The sequence below is a fragment of the Macrobrachium rosenbergii genome, chromosome 45 (genome assembly GCF_040412425.1).
Source record: "Macrobrachium rosenbergii isolate ZJJX-2024 chromosome 45, ASM4041242v1, whole genome shotgun sequence".
Classification (NCBI taxonomy): domain Eukaryota; kingdom Metazoa; phylum Arthropoda; class Malacostraca; order Decapoda; family Palaemonidae; genus Macrobrachium; species Macrobrachium rosenbergii.
In genome coordinates, this window is record NC_089785.1 from 28,257,379 (window position 1) to 28,271,018 (window position 13,640).

Genomic DNA, 13,640 nt, shown 5'->3' on the forward strand with positions numbered 1-13,640 from the left:
TCCTCTCTCTCTCTCTTACACCCTCTTGTATCATCATTCTGATTTCGTTCCACTCACATCAAGTCCGAAGTAGTTCAATCTGACTCCATGTTTCCACTCCCATGTCAATCGCATTATTCTGAAGTCCTGTTGTCTTTATCAGTCATCTAACCTCTCCTGTTGCCTGTGTGTAGTGTTTGTTATTGTTGGCCGTATCCAATGTCTGCCTCTAAACCTCTCATGGAAAGTTTAAATCTTTTGAAAAATCGGCAACAGAAGTAAAAAATGTAGACAATGTGAAATACGCGGTTTTCTTTTTGGGAGAGAGAGAGAGAGAGAGAGAGAGAGAGAGAGAGAGAGAGAGAGAGAGAGAGAGAGAGAGAGAGAAATAGATATTATATATATATATATATATATATATATATATATATATATATATATATATATATATATATATATATATATATATGTTATGCGGTTTAGTTTTTCTTTGTATTGCGTTGCACCACATATGAATGTCCCGTGTCTGTTGACTTTCACTTGATAGTAACGCAGGGGACTCGGTAAGTTAGGTTGAAATTGTCTATTAATATTTTTCACTTTTCAGGAGGGGGTAAGTATTCACTGGGCACGGTTTTTCATAAGTTTTATTACACTAAACTATTTCACACGGCCAGCCACACTGGACTTAGAAATTTCTTGATGTTAAGAGAGGAGCGAGTGACACAATCCTACCCAATTTGGTTTTCAAGTAACTCTGGCTAAAAATTGATCAGAATGAACTCTGGACCTATGTTGAATAAAACTCCGCCTCCTTGAGGACGTCTACTTTACTCTTAATGGTTCAATCTTAACTCCCACTTTTGGCAAGGACAAATCAGGTCAATTTTGCTGACCTTTTCGCTTCATAACCTATCCTCTAACTCCTCCTTCCTTTCCCACATCTTGGAGGTTTGTTATGGTTAGTCTTCAATTTACTTGGTCCCATGACTCATCATTTTAAACTATCAACATCGTCTCTCTCTCTCTCTCTCTCTCTTTCATAATCCCGATCAGTGAATCTCATACTTATTCACTGCATAACATCACTCGGTCACCTACCTGCATTGACTACAATGCAAGTAGATAACCAACTCAACTTGACTATAGTCAATTACTTCAATTTCAATAATTTCTACTAACAAGCAATAAATGCAAGAAATATTATAATGCATCATAGTGCTAACACAAACAACACAAGCATGAATTACATATCAAATACTCAAACTAAATGCAGAAAAATTATGGCAAAGTAAATATATCAAATGCCTATTACTCTGGTTATCAATCATAAATTGTAAAATAAAAAAATCAATCACCAAATGTTCAAGTGCAAGTCAATGGTAAATGCTATTACTCTCTAGGAAGGATTCTGTCCATCATGTCTTTGATTAAGGTAAGCTTATTCAGTATCAATTTCCTGACAATTATAAAAGAAACAAAAGCAAACAGTACCAAAAGAATGACATTTATGAATGACATAATAGGAGAAATCTCGGTCTTATATGTATGAAAGAAAGCATGAACCTCTTCTAGCTTTGTGAATGTCTCCAATTCCAGTTCTGAAAGTTGAAATTCGTTAATAACTGCAAACTGATGTACACTTTTACTGAAATTCAAACTGTATGTCGTGAAGACTGTAGGTTTGTAATACAAATTATGTAAAATAACCAATTCACAAGCAGATGAAAATGAGTGTACGTTAATGAAAACTACTTCTGTTTTGTTTGACTTACAGTCAATCTTAGCATTCAATCTGTTTGCTGAGAACACAAAAATTTCATCATCAATGATTTGAGCCTTGAAAGTTTCTGTAAACGGTATATATTTACAATGGTTCTTACCATTCTTGTTGTTTACAAGATCATCTAGGCAATGAAGAGCACTCAATGGTTCATAGAAATTCACAATGTTACAAACATATACACCATCATTAAGCATGACACATTCCCTGAATTTATGTTCGGGAATTTCAGTCACTAGGAAAGAATCATGCTGCAAGGCAAAGTGTCGAACTGTTCCTTCTAGTACAATGGACTTATTATCTACTACCATTGGGAATGGATAGACTGACATCAATGAGTTGACGTCTGGATTGTTGAAAGGGATCACTAGTATAATTTGATTGGCTATCACTTTCACTGTGATCAGGCCATAATAGTCTACTATATTTTCTACTAGTGGCTTCAAGTGATTGTTCACAACACATTTCTGAATAATGGCTTCAATTTCACTAGGGGTTATCAGAAAAGGCGACAGCAGGTTTTTACCTGCCATCATGATTGCATTGAGTAATTCCTTGTATTCCAGAAGGAAATTACTTGTTTCTATGAGCAGTTGCTCCATCATTTCTGTTTGATGGATTTTAGCAATTTCTGATGAAACATTATGGAGGGCACTATTCACAAATTCTTTCAGCACTGTGATCATTTTCTGATTTTGATTGACATTTCCTATTACTTTATTATAGACAGTGCCCTGCTCAGAAGCCCAATTTTCAAGTTGTGCCACTCTTTCCTTTAGCCTTTCAACATTACCATCGGTCGCCACTCCAAAGAGATTATGTAAAGCGACGCCTATAAAGGGTATGAGTGATCGCTTTACTACTTTCCTTGGCATAACACTATCGATGTCCCTCTGCAACTTGGAGAGCATGTCGTACAAATTTCTATCTTGGACACTTTGTAATCCTGCCTGTATCTGATTGCTCAGCTGGACTAACTGCTCTCTCTGATCGATAATGGAGTCCGTCTGGATCTTAACAATGGCTAGGTCCTGTATCATCTTAACCTTGCCATGCTCCTTGATGATGGCTCCCTTCCTTAGTTGTACGAGTGAGTTCACAATTTGACTCACTGCCAACCACCATACAATCCATTTGCTGAAATAATGTTATTAAGCAGTAAAAATCTTATCAACTACATTTGTTTACCATTGCACTTGCCATTACCTTCTTCTCAAATTATACCTTGGGGTCATTGAAGATTCTATTTTATTATCTATCTTATCTTTATTGGACAAATCCTTTAACTGGGTAGACGACCAAGGTTCTGAATGAACTACTTTAATGTGGTTCCAATGTACAATGGATTCTTTCAAGGTAATTTCATGCATTAACTTGAATTTATTCAACTTCAAAACTTCTAAAACTCTATATGGACCTCGAAATTTTGGTGATACTTTAATATTAGGTCCTTCAAGAACATGATTGAGTACATAAACTTGTTGTCCTACCTTTAACGAGGGTATGGTGGATCTGTTATTGTAATACTTACTAGATTTTTTATGTAACTCCTTTAATCTAGCCCTGGTGACTTTAACGGTCTTGTACGTACGTCTTGTCTTCCAAGCAATATAGTCCTCGTAGTTGTACGTACGTCTGGGTGGTGCGGCATCATCCAAAAGTGAATTTGGCATTCTCTTTTGGTAGCCATACAATAGGAAATGAGGAGTTTCTCCTATTGATTCATTTACTGTGTTGTTTAGAGTAAATTGTATGTCTTCGAGAGTCAAGTCCCAGTCTTCAGTGCTAGGGGTTACCAATGTTTTCAGAACATCCTTTATCTTGCGATTTGTTCTTTCTACTGCTCCATTTGAGCTTGGCTTATATGCTGTTATTTGACATTTCTGTATTTCATAAAAGTCACACAATTTCGTTAGAATGTCACTAGTAAATTCAGCAGCATTGTCTGAGAGCAAAACTTGAGGACATGAATGTCTGGTTATAATTCTAGACTTAAAGGCTTCTGCCACCGTTGATGCTTCTCTGTTTCTAGTTGGAACAATTTCTACGTATCTGGTCAAATAGTCAATGAAAACTAAAATCTGTTTATTTCCTCTGATGGTGTTCGGGAATGGACCTAAGAAATCCATTGTGACTACTTGAAAAGGATTTAATTCTGAAGGATACATTTCCAGAGGAGCCTTGACGTTGACATTCCCTTATGTATATTACATAGGGTACAATTCTGAACAAATCGAGTAGCATCTTCACTACATCGAGGCCAAAAATAGTTTCTAGTGATTGTTCTACATGTTTTCTTAATTCCAGGATGTCCTGATAACTTGTATGAATGGGTTAGTTCTAAAACGTCTTGTATTAGTGTATTAGGAATGTACAAACGTGAACAAGCATTTGGTTCGTCTGAAGTCTTGTACAATAACCCATCTATCAATTGAAACTCTGAATTTTTCTCACCTTGCAAGAGGTTACCAATTACTTCCTTTATTCTAGAATCCTTTTGTTGTTCTTGACGAACTTTGTCTAAATCTAAGTCTGTGATTTGACAACTGAAGGCGAAATTATGAGTGGTAATTTGTTTCTCGTTCTCTTCTTGTGATCTAGATAAGGCGTCAGCTAATGTGTTATATTTACCAGGTATGTATCTAAATTCTGGGGCAAATTCTAATACGCTAACGAACCATCTATTGAACTTCATATTATTGGTAAAAGCCCTTTTCTTGAAAAGATCACAAATGGGTTTATGATCTGTAAGAACATTAATTTTATGTCCTAGCAAAATGTGTCTAAATTTCTGTAATCCCCAGACTAATGCCAAACATTCCCTTTCTGTTGTACTGTAATTTCTTTCAGCTGCATTCAAAACTCTACTGGCATAGTATACAGTCCTCATCCTTGTTTTATCCTTTTGCATCAAGATGGCACCTAGTCCTGTACTTGAAGCATCACAGGCTAAGTAGAATTCCTTCTCGAAGTCTGGATAAACTAGGATAGGATCTGTTATCAACATATCCTTTAGTGTTTTGAACGCTGCTTCCTGTTCATCTTTCCACTCATAGTTAGCATCTTTCCTAGTTAACTCAGTTAATGGTTTTGCTATGGTAGCAAATCCCTTTATGAAAGGTCGATAATACCCTACCATACCTAGGAATCTTCTTAGTGCCTTCAAATTTCTTGGGGCTGGATAGTCTACAATAGCCTTAATCTTTCCTTCTTGCATTTTCAAACCATGTTCACTGATAACATGTCCTAGATATTCTAGAGATTTCTTCAGAAACTGACATTTCTTAATTTTTACCCTTTAAACCGGCCTTTCTGAGCCTATCTAATACTAATTCTATTGTCTTGAAATGACTCTCTACATCCTTACTAGCAATTATTACATCATCAAGATAAACCGATACGTCTTCAACATCTCCCAAGATTTGCAGCATTAAATGTACAAACGTTAAAGGAGCTGAAGTAAGACCAAACGGCATTACCTCAAATTGCAAATGTTCTTTGTGAGTACTGAATGCCGTGAGATGCTTGGATTCTTCATCGAGAGGAACTTGCCAATATCCACTCAGTAAATCGAGGCTAGAAAAAACCTTGGCACCTCCTAATTGAGCTAACATGTCATTAATGACTGGCATTGGCATTCGATCAGGGACGGTGTGGGAATTCAATTTACGGTAATCAATTACCATCCTCCATGTACCGTCTTTCTTTGGAACTAGCAGTAAAGGTGAATTATAAGGTGACTTAGAAGGTATTACAACTCCATCTTCCTTCATCTCTTCAACCATCTCGTCTACAATGGGTCTTTGACTTATTGGAAGTTTGTAGTTAGGTATATAAAAGGTCTAGCACCATCTTCTATGACTATTTTGTGCTGCAGGACATCTGTCCTTCCTAACTTATCTCCTGTTACTGCTACAACACTCCTATATTTCTCTAATATCTGTAGTAACCTGTCCCTACAATGAGGAAAATCTGTATTATTTACTTCCCCTTCTAATTTAACTCTTGTGTCAGCTACAGAGACAAATGCTTTTTCACTTATGGTTAGTAGAGGGTTAGTAATCACAATTCCCTTACAGAATTCTATGCCGGCATGCAATTCTAGTCTCTTGTCAGAATAATTATACACATAAGTCGTACAATTTCCACCATTAAGTCTTACTAGGAATTGTCCATTTTCACAAAGTCTGGTAAGTCTTCATTAACTAATAACACATCTGTATCACCTAGGTTTTTATCTGTTACAATTCTAAGACAAACCTTTGTCAGACCTTGTGGATGCAGTATAACGCTATTGTTTAATTTGAGTTTTACAAGATTATCATCGGCAGTACTAACTAAGCAGATCTCTTCTGCATTCTGTGCATCGGCAGTGTAACAGACATCAGTATCATCTGAATTTTCATCTTGTAGTATCACAGAACCTATCTGTCATTTTTAGGTTGCCTAACAGCAACACCTCATTGAGATACTTCTCTTCCGTATCTTCTCTTATTATTAAGTGACTACAATCTATTAGCGTGTCAGGATCGTCAGGTTGGGAAAAAGAACTAAGTTCTTCGGAGGTATCTACTTGTCGTGCACTTGAGTTATCAGGTTCATACCTGCTATCTGAGAATTCCTCCTGAGTGGCTTCTAGGCTTTTAAAAGTAGTTTGTCTATCTTCTCCTATTTCTTCTATCATTGAATTTCTACACACAGTCCTACCCGGGTTAGCATTAACTTCTATTTCTATCTGTTGGATGTCTACTTCTTCAGATGAGGCTGTCTCAGGTAAAGTGATCAAGTTTATCTGAAACTGTTCCTCTTCTTCAAGAGAGCAAACATTTCCTCTATCAATTTCCTTGATAGTGATTCTTCCATTGCTACAATCTAGTGCAATTCCACATCTTTTCATAGCCTGGAAGGAAAATAGAGCTTGAGCTGGAAAATATTTCTCTTCCAACACCACAAACTCTTCCCTGTATTTCTTATTTAGAATTTCTATCTCTAAATTGACATTGCCTATAGCCCTTATTTGCTTTCCAGCGATCCCCTTTATGGTCCTATAGGATTCTCTCATTTGGGAAAGCTCACAACCTATATGTTTTGTTAAAGTGCCTTTATCTATGATACTTACAGTACTGCCTGTATCCAACAATATGGAACTCAGTACACCTTCTAAGTGTACTTGTATGATAGGCAACTCTTCCTGACACGTATTAAAATTCTTTACAGAAAACACTATTTCATTACTTCGAGTAATGTCTGTTGGGGACACATCCTTATTCACTGTCACTATTTCTCTCTGTAAGGATGGACCTTTCTGCTGCACCCTCTGTGATTGTCACTGAGAATCCCCTTGATTTGGGTTACTGGGGGAGGTATTTTGGATATTAGGCTGAGTACTTTGGTTATTTTGAGACCCCTGAGAATTTCCCTGTTTGTTGTACCAACAGTTTTGGATCAAATGTCCTGTCTTATTGCAATTCGAACACCATTTGTTTCTTCTACAATTCTGGGTTGTATGGTTGTTATAACCACAATTTCCACAACTTGACTAGCTCCCCTCTGTCCAGGAGTCCTGTTATTTCCACTGTTATTTCCATTAGTTCCAGTGGTATTCCCATTGTTACCTCTGTTTGGCGGCCTACCTTGATTGTTTCTATTTGATTGATTAAATCTCCTATTGTTGTTCCCACCATTTCTATCAAACGAATTTCTATTTCCTGATACCTAGACCTAGCTTGCCCTGATTGGTTTCTATTGGACTGATTGCTATTATTTCTTGGTTTCCACTAGCTACGGTTCCCGTAAAATCTGCACTACTACTTGATGAATTCTGTTTTACTTTCCTTTCTATGTACATCAAGGTTTGTACAATTCCATCATTTGGCTTCCTATCACAGTACTTCTTTAAGGCTACTCTTTCTTCCTTACCCAAAGCATCGTAGATTGGTCCTAATGACATATATCTAAGTACCTTGGATATACTAGCTAAATCTGTTTCATCATCATCAAATTCATCCTTCCTTCCAACAACAATTCCTACAGCTTTCATATCTGTTGTCACTCTATCTATAGCTTCTTCTATTCTAGTGGCTAAAACTAAGTGATTACCCTCATATTTCTGATGATGGAAAGTTCCTATGTTGTACCATGGATCTTTCTGTGCTTCTGGTTGCCAAAACTGTAAGCACTGTTTCTTGAATTCGTTAAACAGAGTAATATTCCTAAAAGTACTGAATGAAGAACTGTATGTGCATCACCATGTTCCATACTAACATACAAGAGTGCTTCATCTATTTTCTTTCTCTCATCTGTGATACCAGCAGCTGAAATTCTGCTTTCTGTGTCTGCTATCCATCGATTTACACCATATTCTTCTAATCTACTTTTATCTACATTACTTGGGTCTACCGTTCCACAAAATCTAGTGGCTTGGGTTATTACGGCGGCTTGCGCCATGTTGGGATTTCTAGGTACAATGGAAGTTATTGGGTTAGTGGTTACAACTGAAGGGTTAGGCGCACTCGGTAAACTAAGTGGGGGACCTTGACTACGAGAACGTCTGGGTCTAGTATTACTAGGATCAATTGGTCTAGAAAGTCGTTCAGGTACAGGTCTTAGGTTATATGGAGTCTGGTCTTCGCTTCTTGTCTGTTGCAGTCGGGCGATAACTTCGTCCAAAGTGTTATTCATATTAATTCATAAAATATTCAATGATTCCAAGAATGAAAAATTGAAAAAAAAAAATTAATTTGAGAATCAGGTACTTACTTCAATTGCATGTTTGCTGAGTTGACTGTATCCCTCTATACAAAAAAATTCAAATTTTTCCTAACTCATTCCTTCATAGGACTCTCTCAATCTGAAAAAGTCTGATATTAGTATTTATGTATACAATTGTTTGGGTTCCACTGCAAAATGCTGCGCCAAGTGTTTAACAATAAAATTTATTATGATAGAATTATTTAAACAGAATTGTCTCTATCACCAAGTGAACGAAAATTTCTATTTCGTAAAAAAAATTACTAAATATGAGAAAAAAAATTATTTCCTTCGTACAACAATAAGGAAAAATTCTTCAGAATATTATTCAAAAGAAAATTAATTTACTTAAATTATTTATGTTTAAAAAAAATTATTTGCGCACTGCAGGGAAAAATAATTATATAAAATTTCACGCACACAAAAAAAAATTTAATTATTCACAGAGAAAAAAAAATTCTCTTGATAATTCCCCGATACTAGGAATGAATGTTTACTATTCAATTAGCTTCGTGTCGCCTTGCACTTGAAGATCGCGCTGATTGCACTTGAGCGCAATTTGTCGTTAGCATCCAGCGATAATTCGGCACAGCTCGGCCGACTTCCAGTCCGTACTTGCTGAATTTGGCGAAGAAAAATTTTGGAATCCCTTCCAAATTGTTGATTGAAGACGTTACTTCCTTTCTCTGGAGGCGGTTATCAACGCGTTGACTTCTAAACTTTATCGCCGTTCCGAATTCTTCACTCTCTTTCGTCGCCGTCTTCCGCTCTCATTCGTCGTCGTCGTCGTCACTGCTCTGCTACCGCTACTTTTCGCTAAGTCTCCCTTTTAGCGACCAAAAATTTTGGGAATTTCGTGTATTTAAGTCCGTAGACGATAGAAAAGTTCACTGAACTGACGTAGATATTAGCGACCTTCATACGTCCGCCAACACTGTTTGTTTTCGTCTTCTCCGCTGCTGCGATCGGTGTAGTATAGCGCGAGTAGCTGATTCTTTCTTTCGTAAATTTCGTTTTCTTATAAAAATCACCGCTGTTCTATGCCGTGATTATTACTATTGTTCTTATTATGGTCATATATAATTATTAAACTGAATTTCTGGTTGATCTTATGCGAATGTTCGGAAGTTTCAAACTAGGCAGAGATTTACCGCTGTCAATTTTTCATTCCGATCGACGCAAAAAGATTCACTGCTTCTTGGAATATTTCGTTCTGCTTCGTTTCCCTTCTGCTACAGTGTTGATGTTGTATTGGTGTTTCTAGTGCTGAAGACCGTCTTGAGATTATTTGCGCTGTTAAATTGAGAGTTAGTTTTAGCGCCGTCACTGCTCAGTCTCTGTAAATTTCTCTAGGGCCGTGAACTTTAATGTTTTTCAAATGTGCGCTGGGCGAAATCCTCCGAAACTGCCACCAAATTATTTTGTTATGCGGTTTAGTTTTTCTTTGTATTGCGTTGCACCACATATGAATGTCCCGTGTCTGTTGACTTTCACTTGATAGTAACGCAGGGGACTCGGTAAGTTAGGTTGAAATTGTCTATTAATATTTTTCACTTTTCAGGAGGGGGTAAGTATTCACCGGGCACGGTTTTTCATAAGTTTTATTACACTAAACTATTTCACACGGCCAGCCACACTGGACTTAGAAATTTCTTGATGTTAAGAGAGGAGCGAGTGACACAATCCTACCCAATTTGGTTTTCAAGTAACTCTGGCTAAAAATTGATCAGAATGAACTCTGGACCTATGTTGAATAAAACTCCGCCTCCTTGAGGACGTCTACTTTACTCTTAATGGTTCAATCTTAACTCCCACTTTTGGCAAGGACAAATCAGGTCAATTTTGCTGACCTTTTCGCTTCATAACCTATCCTCTAACTCCTCCTTCCTTTCCCACATCTTGGAGGTTTGTTATGGTTAGTCTTCAATTTACTTGGTCCCATGACTCATCATTTTAAACTATCAACATCGTGTCTCTCTCTCTCTCTCTTTCATAATCCTGATCAGTGAATCTCATACTTATTCACTGCATAATATATATAAATATATATATATATATATATATATATATATATATATATATATATATATATATATATATATATATATATATATATATATATATATGTAAAGTCACCACATCGGTGCCAGCATAGTGTTTCGGCGGCGCCATTAATTAAGTCTCCGCTAAGCATGTTTTCTTTGGTGACTTCCCATTTTCTTCAAACTCAATTAGTCACGCCTAAAACGTGCCAGGTCACGCATTTTAACCATTTTTACTTTATACGTAGATGTTGTGGTGTAGAATAGATAGGGAAATTAAATAGAAAAGAGAGAGAGAGAGAGAGAGAGAGAGAGAGAGAGAGAGAGAGAGAGAGAGAGAGAGAGAGAGAAAAAAGTTAGGAGAGAGAAGGAGAGAGAAATAAGAGTAAAGAGAGAGGCAAAGAGCACAGTGATAACGGCCAAATGCTGTTGTGTCGTGTTATCAATATGCGAGATGTTTACACTGCAGTATATCGTGTTTAAGCCATAAAAAGTCGTAAAAATGGGAAATAATGGCCTCGCGATTGAAGCCAAGCAAAACATGAGTCAGCACAGTCTAAATGCTTACAACAGCTGATTCTATAGCCCCGCCTTCTCCGGAAGGTGTTTTCGTGGAAGTTCCAGGAATTTGGGGTTTGACCCAAGTGATATACTTCTTCAACCTCCAATCAATTATGTGTGGGAGGGGTCTTTCCCACACCCTCCTAAGATCACCTCCTATCAAGTCCTCTAAGGAGAGATTTGAATCACACCCACTACAGTCCTTCCAATCAGCTACTTGAAGGGGAGGCCTTGCTGATTAATCCTTCCAATAAGGCTAGAAGAAGGTGGAGATTTACAGATAGCAAGTTTCCTGAGGGTTCAACGAGTGAGAGACCGACGAGGAGACCAGAGTGAGAACTGTGTCCTTCAAGGGAGAGTACTTCTCCCAATCGCTTCCGTGTTCCCCATATAGACTGATTCAAGAGTGATTCGTTTCTATCATTGTAACTTGTTAATTTTGTACTGATCTTTATAATATTAAGTACTAATTAAAGTGAAGAAATTACCGATCTCGTCTCTATACGCCTTTCTGAGAGATATCAATATTTAAAAGGAATAAATATACAAAGATAGCACATCATCCGCGAAGCGATCTGAAGGACACCTCGAAAGAAACCAAGGTAAGAAGAGAAAGACTAAAATCTATGCAATCATATAACGAAGAACATAAAAAAGAGAAATAATAAAAACCTTACACGTATTTATACAAATGTCACACATTGTGTATCATATGTTTCTTCATTCACAGGCATCAAGACTGTATCCATATTGAAGTTCTGTATGTTTTGTATTGTAAATTGTACTCGTTCACTGCATATTATTGTTTATTGTTTCGACCTCAGGTCACAGTCAATTCCATTGTCTTTCGAGGACCGGTGCCAGTCGGCCGCTATATAAACTGCCTGGATCTGTAATAAAGTAGCAGTAACTTTTACCTGCTCGTTTCTTTGACACCTCTTACAGTGGTGACCCCCGGAGTATCCTGGAGCCATTAACGGACCGACAAGGCGACTTAGTCTTGGCTCCAGGATTCCTCCAAAACGCTCTTAGCAGCCTAAACACGGCGCTGTAACCAGCGTTTGAGAGTGCTGACTCTCGTCGGCGTACCCCACCAGTGTCACTAGAGGAACCACACAGCGCACGAAAGTGCGTACTGACGCGAGTACCTCACTCCAGTAAGAGATCAAAGGAGCGAGCATGGACTATTGGTACCCCTCCTTCATGCAGTTAAACGAGGACCTCGCGGACTCGGAGGTTTACCTACCTCCCATCACACCCGCGCCCGCATCGAGGCCCTCCCGCAACTCCACACCAGCGCCCCGAACACACGACGGCCGGGCAACAAAATCGCGGGCCGCCCTCACCGTAAAGCTGCCACCTTTTATGCAGGGGAACCCATCGATGTGGCTGCGCAGGGTGGAGAGCCACTTCAGAGTGGCAGACCTGATGGACGAAATCTTACAGGCCGACACAGTGCTCAACGCCCTTCCGGAGGACGTGTACAGAAAACTCATCTCGCGAGTACCCGAAACACACACCCTCACATACAGCGCCACAAAAAGTTCCTCCTCGAAGCTTGCTCCTGCCCATCGCCGAGCGGGCTTGGTGTGCTATCGACCTTGCCATAAACCCACGCCACGACCTCAATTCAAGAGACGCTTGGAGCATGGTTGTGGATCTCCTGTCACTACCAGACTTGAATGGCACAAAGAAGCGACAGGAGATAAGCTTCGCACGGGAAATCTACCTTCGCCAACTCCTCCCGGAGGTACGCAACCAAATCGCTCACCCCTACACCATGCCTATCGAGGACCTCATAGAGGCGGCGCAACATCTCACAGACTCCGTCAAGGCTTCACAGCGGCTAAAACCGGCCACACAGTCGGTCAGCTACGTCCAGCCTGAAGAGGAGGTAGAGCAGCCCGTCAACGCCATCGCCAACAGACGTCCACCGAACCACAGCAGATGGAGGTCCCCGGGCTTCCGTCGCTACCACAAGTGGTTCGGAAAGGACGCCCGAAACTGCCTGCCACCCTGCTCGTTCGCCCGTTCAAAATACGGGGGTGGTGGCAGCCAGCAGGACAAGCCGCCATGGCAACAGAAGAACCCAGGGGCTCAAAAACAGTAGGTTTTTACGTCCGCAACACCGTCTCCGGCAGGATGATGCTGGTCAACACAGGGGCCTTTAAATCGATCTTCCCGGCATCCAGAGAGGACCGCAACCAGACACCAGACCCGGCCGCCTTCCTGACGGCCGCCAACGGAACCCCCATCCTCTCCTACGGCACCAGGCCCCTGTCGATCTCCATCCTTGGCCAGAGTTACTCCTGGGACTTCATCGTCGCGGACGTAGGAACCCCACTCCTGGGGGCCGATTTTCTGGCGCACTTCGGCCTGCTAGTCAACGTGAGGCGCAAGCGCCTCCTCGATACCGACTCCTGCCGGTCTCTCCCGTTAACAGCGGGACCCAGACCCACCATCAGCGCCGTCGCCCCCCACCAGTATGCACACCTACTGTCGGAGTTCCCTGAGGTATTCAAGCC

At 39.6% G+C, this 13,640-nt stretch overlaps 1 protein-coding gene across 1 annotated transcript; it reads right to left on the reverse strand.

Moving 5' to 3' along the window:
* Positions 1 to 595: 595 nt before the first annotated feature.
* On the reverse strand, positions 596 to 9,450 carry LOC136829830 (uncharacterized). The gene is made up of 3 exons (XM_067088803.1): positions 9,010 to 9,450; positions 8,522 to 8,612; positions 596 to 2,899 (listed from the first exon to the last, which is right to left on the reverse strand). The coding sequence occupies exons 2-3, from the start codon at positions 8,530 to 8,532 to the stop codon at positions 1,372 to 1,374; spliced, it is 1,539 nt and encodes a 512-aa protein (XP_066944904.1). The 5' UTR covers positions 8,533 to 8,612; positions 9,010 to 9,450; the 3' UTR covers positions 596 to 1,371.
* Positions 9,451 to 13,640: the final 4,190 nt, after the last annotated feature.